This window comes from Plecotus auritus (genome assembly GCF_963455305.1).
Source record: "Plecotus auritus genome assembly, chromosome: 7".
Lineage (NCBI taxonomy): Eukaryota > Metazoa > Chordata > Mammalia > Chiroptera > Vespertilionidae > Plecotus > Plecotus auritus.
In genome coordinates this window covers 169586988-169595032 of record NC_137774.1, presented here as the reverse complement: position 1 = coordinate 169595032, position 8045 = coordinate 169586988, and the positions used below count along the sequence as shown (strand labels likewise).

General features: G+C 45.7%; 1 protein-coding gene across 1 annotated transcript; it reads left to right on the top strand.

Annotated features, from left to right (window-relative positions):
• Positions 1-319: 319 nt before the first annotated feature.
• Positions 320-7670, top strand: CARD6 (caspase recruitment domain family member 6). Its single transcript, XM_080678663.1, has 4 exons — positions 320-612; positions 1849-2403; positions 4865-6960; positions 7321-7670. Exons 1-4 carry the CDS (start codon positions 330-332, stop codon positions 7483-7485), a joined length of 3099 nt encoding a protein of 1032 aa, XP_080534789.1. The 5' UTR covers positions 320-329; the 3' UTR covers positions 7486-7670.
• Positions 7671-8045: the final 375 nt, after the last annotated feature.

Sequence of the window (8045 nt, the reverse complement as noted above, 5' to 3'; positions counted from 1 at the left end):
TGCCCACCCTTTTAGTTCCTCTGTTTTCTGCGGTGAGATATTTGGTCATTAGCCAATGCAGCCTGTTTCCCTCTGCTTTGCTTTGCCCTGCTTGCCCTTCCCTGTCTGCAGCTCAGCCTGTCCTGCCACCCTTTCTGGCGCTGTTTCCTCTTTTGCAGGAGCAGGTTTAGTGACAACCTCGCCCACCTCTGGGGCTGCTCCCCTGCTGCCCTCGGGAGCTGACCTTCCTCTGGAGCATGTGGCAGCGGCTAGCTGCTGGGACCCGCCTCCACTTGTTACCATTGGAAGGGTTTCGCAATCCAGTTCCTGCTCTAGAGAAAGCTAGAGCGATGGCTACCGGCAGGGCTCCGTCCGAGATTATAGAAAGAGAACGAAAAAACTTACTGGAAATCCTCCAGCAAGATCTGGACTCGATCCTAGATTCATTAACCTCTCGGAGGCTGATTTCTGAGGACGAGTATGAGGCGCTGGAGGGCATTCCAGACCCTCTGAAGAAAAGTCGGAAGCTGTTGATTTTGGTGCAGAAAAAGGGAGAAGACAGTTGTCAGCATTTCCTCAAATGTTTATGTAGTACTTTTCCAGAGTCAGCGACCACTTGGGGCTTAAGGCACGGTAAGTTGAATTTCTACACTTTTTTTTTGGGGGGGGGGGAGGGAGGAAGGGGTGGTGGTGAAAGGGATGAGGCAAATTTCCTGGAAAAAGAAAAGAAAAAAGAAACTGATCACCTTTTATTTTTATTTGTCTTTCTCCCAGGGGTAATTTTTCACTGAAATATAGACCAATTAAATAGTTTTTAAAAATCAAAAGTCTGCTAATAAAAACAAAAAGAGGAAGTGGCCAGCAGTGAAAAAGCAGGGGACAATGTCTCTTATCAGTTTAGGGGGTTGATCATTTTTCTTTAAACTGTATCCAAAATTTGCAGTGGTTTTAGTGCCAGTATAGACTCCTCATTATTCTGATAGATATCCCCAAATACTCACAGCTGGAAAGAGACTACGGGGATTTCTTTGTCTAGTAAGTGAATTCCTGAATATAAGCAATCCCCAAACCACAGCCTGCATCGTTCACCTGGTATAACCATTTGGAAAATGCAGGGAAATTGGGAAAATAATCCCCTTACGTGGTGGGTCAGTCACTTCCTTTTCTTCTGGGGAACCCTGGATTTCTGAAGTCATTCCAACCCGAATTTTTCAATGTGCAGAGATAATTAAATGAGGGAGCAATCCTTCCGGAATGGATTGGTTAGCAGTTTTGTAGGTTACTGCCAGGGGTAGTGTAGCTCCTTTAATGGGAACCTAAGGCCTATTGAAGATTACTTGAAGAGGTGCTACAGAGGTGCAGTCTCAGGTAAAAAGGTTTATGTTAATGGTCGCTAATGTGCGACAAGACCCGTTTGCTTAAAGAAATAGGTCTTACTATTTATTTCTAGGATTTACTATTCCAAATTAGAGCTCTTTGCTTCCTGATTAGAAATTATTAGGATCAGACTTTATTACCAACGGCCCTAGGAGTTCTGAGCTGGTTTGGGGTCACAGTAAATCCACAAGTTAGCGCTGTTCGTAAGATTCAAATTTTGTTTTGTTCATTTAACACTTGAGTTTGCTGTGAAAGACTTGGAATTTTGAGCAAGGCAGGAGTGTGTTCTGATTTTTTTCCAGTGGGAAAAGCAGGTTCTGACAGTTGCCTTATTGCCATTTGTGTTGGAGGGGGTAGGTATTCCTATCCTCCAGTGACGTAAAGAAGAGAGATAATGCTTTGAGGTCTCAGAAACACAAGTAAATAGAAAACTTCTTTTTGTTCATTTGGAAAACGAAGTGAAAACCCCCATAACTTTCTTGTTCTTTTCAGAGTTTTTAAAACATGAAAATATAGAATCTCCTCAATCTACAGGGGTAAGCAAGAATTCGGAAGATCTCTTTTCCCCGGGAAAGGAACAGCCGGAGATCACAGTGTCCTTTAAAGAGAAAGAACACTTGGATGTGGACACCTCTGAGATGCTCATGGACAAGGAAAGTAGTTATGGCGAGATGACGTGGTCCTCAGGGGAAAACGAGGAGGCATACAACCCGCCAACAACCACGATGCCCCCTGCAGTAGAGAGTGTTGAATCTGAAGTTTCAGGAACTATTGATTATTCACAGGACCAGCAGAGATACGATGAGCCCGATGATTCTTTATACTTAGGAGAAGAGGAATATCTAGCATCGGCTGTATTCTCTGAAGATGCAGAAAGCACCGTGGAAGAAGAAGATTATGATGACCCAGAGTACCTTGTCTATGGTGGGGAAGAGGACCCTGTGTATTCAGAAACCGCAGAGTTCTCTGGTGACGAGCAGAGTTATGGTGATTCAGAACCCGGCATGCTGTTGGAGGAGGAGGAGGAGGAGGAGGAAAGTATGGAAGGTATGGGATGACATGTGATCATTAGGCAACAACATATTTTCAGGTTGCCGTTACATAATGGAGAGGCAGGATGAGGGAGGGCACCAGATGTCAGCCGAAGAGCAGTTTCTCAGAAATTCCTTGTACTTCTCTAGCCTGGACTGTCCTCAGAGGTGGTGTTGACAGGGAGGGAGACCCAGCACCTAGGGGATGCTGGACAGGATAAGCCAAAGTAAACACTGAACGCAGCTGTAGGTTTCCGCTGTCACCTCTGTCACACATATAAGAGTTGCTAGACACTCATTTTATTGTATTTATTTTTTATTGCTTTAAATATATTTTTATTGATTTCAGAGAGGAAGGGAGAGGGAGAGAGAGATAGAAACATCAATGATGAGAGAAAAATCACTGATTTGCTGCCTCCTGCACGCCCCCTACTGGGGATCAAGCCCACAACACAGCCATATGCCCTTGACTGGAATTGAACCTGGAACCCTTCAGTCAGCAGGCTGACGCTCTATCTACTGAGCTAAACCGGCTAGGGCTGCTAGACACTCATTTTAGGTGTTACCTTCTATTCCTTAAATTAAGTCTCTTTAGTCATTTTAGTGCCTCTGTAACCAATGGGATATGGTGATTATGGGCCTAATTATTGAAGTGAAAACAGGAGAGGAGTTTATGATGAATGGATAAAATCACAAAATATTGTTACTTGCCTTGATCCAGTCCATATGTTGTCATCTTGGGAAACTGTACTGGCATCTTCAATTAGAATTTTTTTAAATATTTATTTATTTATTTTTATTGAATTTATTGGAGTGACATTGTTTTATAAAACTATATAAGTGTCAAGTGTACAATTCTATATCATCTGTATATTGTAGTGCGTTCACCACCCCAAGTCAAGTTTCCTTCTGTCACCATTTATCCCCCCTATGCCCTCTCCTAGCTCCCCACCCCTCTTTCCCTCTGGTCATAACCATGCTGTTGTCTGGATCTATGAGGTTTCATCCCCCCGCCCCCCTTAATCCCTTTACCTTTTTCACCCTGTCCCCCTACCCCATGCCCTCTGATAGCTGTCGGTCTGTTCTCTATCTATGAGTCTGTTTCTATTTTGTATGTCAGTTTGTTCATCAGATTCCACATATAAGTGAAATCAAATGGTATCTGTCTTTCTCTGACTGGCTTATTTCACTTAGCATAACACTCTCTGGTTCCATCCACAAAAGGTAAGATTTCCTTTTTTTATGGCCGAGAACTATTCCATTGTGCAAATGTGCCACAGCTTTTTGAAATTTCAAAATATGACAAATGCTTTATTGGGGGAGGTCTTGCCTAAGGAAATAAACATCACCAAGTCCTGAGTAGAGAAGGGAAAGATGACTGACTACCATCTCCCATTCCGCCCAAATCCCTGGGGGATTTCGAGTCCAGTTCTCGGTGGGGAAAGAGTTGTTTCCTCCTCACCCTGCCCGGGATTCGTCTGCCAGGACTGCCCTAAGGAGGTACCACCAATTGGGTAGCTTAGACAATAAACAACAGAAATGTATTGTCTCAACAGTCTGGAGGCTAGAAGTCTGAAATCAAGGTGTCCACAGCATTGGTTCCTTCCGAGGCTGCAGAGAAAACCTGTTTCTAGCTTTGCTGGTTTGCTGGAAATCTTTGGCAACTTTCAGGCAACCCAAGGATTTTTTAGTTACTTTTGTTAATTCTTAAAATGTATACTTTTCTCTCACTTCTATTGTTTCTCCTAAGGTTTTTTTTTTGTTTTGTTTTGTTTTTGTGTACGGGATTCAAGAAGCTTATGCTAATTTGCCATCCATCAGGAGCCAAAAATGCTGTGAGATCTTCTTTCTCTACTAAGTACTCTCTCTCTATTCCCAAGAAGTAGCTAGAAGGTACGTTAGGAAATGGGAGACCAGGAGAAATTAGGTGCAACATGTATATTTGGAGAAAACTAAATGGCAATGGCATCTTCCTTTTCTCCAAACTTGAGCAAGAGATGCACTTGAGAAAGGAATCAATATCATGAATTCCTCATACATGTGTATAATGAAACATTAACAAGGTTTTCATTTTCTAAATATAAACCTTAGCCAAAAAATTTCCAAACCATGAAATATGATGGATTAGATAAAATGAGTTAAGTAGATCTCTATATATACTGACTGGGGAGAATTTGTAAGGAATACTATTAAATGAAAACAGGTTGAAGAATCATTTGTTTAGTATAATATCGTTTATGTGAAAATAAACTAACATCCATTAAACCAAACTATGTATTTCTATATATCCATGTATGCTTATGGACTTGCATAGGAAAAGGGTGGGAAGCAAACATATGGACGTCTCTTAGAAGGAACATAAATTGGCAGAGTTGTTTCATCTTTTTACAGTGAAAATGGCAATTACTTAGTCTTAGAAGTCACTGAGGGACTTTAAATTTGAAAGTGACATTCATGGAGTGTCTTCTCTCCCACAGAAAGAAAAAAGGTGTTTAAAGATGTCCTGTCCTGTTTGAACTTGGATAGGAGCAGAAAGCTTCTGCCGGATTTTGTTCAACAATTCTCCTTAGATCGAGGATGTAAGTGGACACCCGAGACTCCGGGAGACCTAGCCTGGAATTTCCTGATGAAAATTCAAGCACTGGATGTGACGGCTAGAGATTCAATCCTTAGACATGAAGTTCTGGGTGAGGATAGCAAAGGGGCGTCGCCGACCGGAGTCGAGAATCTGGAAATGAGGGACACACCAGCCATGAATCCCCTGGACGTGCTCTGTGCCTCTCTGCTGTGTTCAGACAGCTCTTTGCAGCGCGCAGTCATGTCAAGCATGTATCGATGCCGGTTTGCTCTTCCTCTGCTCCTGCCAGATGCGGAGAACAACAAAAGCATCTTAATGCTGGGAGCCATGAAAGGCATTGTGAAGGGGCAGCCAGCACTGCCTTCAGGAGGGCCGGTGGGGGAAATCGAGAGGTCTCTGACTCGCGCCAAGATGCCCGTCATCTCTTTTGTGCGTCTAGGAGACTGTAGCTTCTCCAAGTCCAGAATCCTCAACATACTGCTCAGCCCTGCCCAACCCCAACTACACAAAGTCTTCCTCCATCATGATTTGCCTGTTCCGGTGCTTCCCCGGCAGATCTCGGATGGCCTGGTGGAAATAGCGTGGTGCTTTCCGGATAGCGACAGTCTAAGGGAAAACCCTCCCTTTTTCCAAGAGCCTGTTGCTGTGGCCAACCTTCATGGAGATCTAGAAAGTTTTTGGACACAATTTGGTTTCTTGGTGGAAGTGTCCTCAGCTGTGTTTTTTTTCACTGACTGCCTAGGTGAAAAGGAATGGGACCTGCTCATGTTTTTAGGAGAAGATGCCATTGAAAGATGCTACTTTATCCTCAGTCCCCAGGCCAGGGAGAGTGAAGAGGCACAGATTTTCCAGAGGATTCTGAAGTTGAAGCCATCACAGCTGCTGTTTTGGGAGGAGGAGGAAGCTGGGGAGAAAGGGAGGAACTGGCAGGGCCTCCGAGCTGCCCTCCAAGAAGTGATGGCCTCATCACTCAGACGTGTGTCTGTGGAGGACATGGCCTCCCTGGCCAGGGAGTTGGGGATCCAGGTAGACCAAGACTTGGAGAACATTCAAGGAATTCAAGTTTCCCCTGGTGACAACTTGGCTGGAACAGTTGACGATGAAGGGCAACGAAGCCACAGTCAGCCAGAAATCTCATCTGAAAGCCCCGTTGAGATGCCTGTGAAAGAGCCTGGCGCTGAAGGCGAGGTCACCCAGGCTCTTCAGAATTTCCACCTCACCCCAGTGTTCACGCCTTACGTGCAAAACCTCTGTCCGTTCCCAGTCGGAATTGGAGGCCACTTTAACCGTGTTCCTGTGAATGCCCCTAGGGTTACAGGCTTCCACCTTGGGTCAGAGCAGAAGTCTAAGTGGTTCCGTCCTCCACCCTTTCATAATTCAAGGGTCCATGGTCAAGGTAGAAGTTTTGGGGTTCAGTACTTCCAACCCCAGAGATTTTGTTCAGTTGAAAGTTTTATGAAATTTTCGAGACCTGCTCGGGGACGTCACATGGATGGACCCTTTGGGAGACCACCAAGACCCATTTGGCGGCATGTGAAGACGTGGCTTGGCAGACCCCAGACAACGGGAGCTTGCGCAAGGTCTGCCATGGGGGTCTCCCCGGGGGGTCACTTCCACTCGCAGCCAGCAGGACCAGGTGGGAAGCCACCGCATAGGCAAGCCCACGCCCGGGGAACACAGCCACCTGAGGCAACTGAAAGACAGATGAGAACATCATCCCACACTGTGACTCCTCACTCTCGAAACTTTCAGCCAGCAGGAGTCATACACAGACCCCTAAGACCTGCTTTTCAGCAGGGATTCAAGCTAAAGACACAAGGTGGGCCTTCAAATCCAGCTGGCCAAATGGGATCCCATCCTATGTCCCACAGATTTTTACCCAACCCTCTGTTCCGTCAGCCCACGCCATCCCAGGGCAAGCATTCCCAGCCCAAACCCTTCCAACCTATGGCCTCTCAACCCAAACCTACCCAAACAAAACCCACTCATCCCCAGCCCTCCCAAGCTAGATGCTCTCCATCCAAACCCACTCATCCCCAGCCCTCCCAAGCTAGATGCTCTGCATCCAAACCCACTCATCCCCAGCCCTCCCAAGCTAGATGCTCTGCAACCAAACCCACTCATCCCCAGCCCTCCCAAGCTAGATGCTCTCCATCCAAACCCACTCATCCCCAGCCCTCCCAAGCTAGATGCTCTGCAACCAAACCCACTCATCCCCAGCCCTCCCAAGCTAGATGCTCTCCATCCAAACCCACTCATCCCCAGCCCTCCCAAGCTAGATGCTCTGCAACCAAACCCACTCATCCCCAGCCCTCCCAAGCTAGATGCTCTCCATCCAAACCCACTCATCCCCAGCCCTCCCAAGCTAGATGCTCTCCATCCAAACCCACTCAGCCTAAGCCCTCCCAATCTAGGCCTTCTCAGCCCAGACCTACTCAACCCAAGTCATCAGGAACCAGTGCTTCACAGGCTAAAGCATCCTACTCGAGAGCAGGGCCCAAGAGGGGAGGGAAGCATTGAAGTGCTTACTCCAGAGACCTATGAAATGTATCCTTTACCCATGCCATTCTGATCACAGAATAGTACCCTAAAGAAGTGATGGTAAGAGACCACTGCCATTAGCATGACACAGAAAAGGAGATATGCACAGCCTAATTGTTATTAAATTGTAAGAATTGTGTCCCTAAGGAAGAGAGAAAATATGAAAAGAATTAAGAATAGGCCCTCACTGGTTTGGCTCAGTGGATAGAGCCTTGACCTGTGGACTGGAGGGTCCCAGGTTCGATTCCGGTCAAGGGCATATACCTTGGTTGCGGGCACATCCCCAGTAGAGGGAGTACAGGAGGCAGCTGATATATGTTTCTCTCTCATCAATGTTTCTAACTATCCCTCTCCCTTCCTCCCTGTAAAAAATCAATAAAATATATTTTAGAAAAAAGAATTAAGAATAGAATAAAGTGGTGAATAAATTAATTGAGTCCAGTCTTGAATTTTAGATAATATATAACCTGAATCCAGGGAATGGGTTTATGAGGCAGCCCCACTTGGGGAAGAAAGGGGTTGGAGTCTCCAATTGCAAA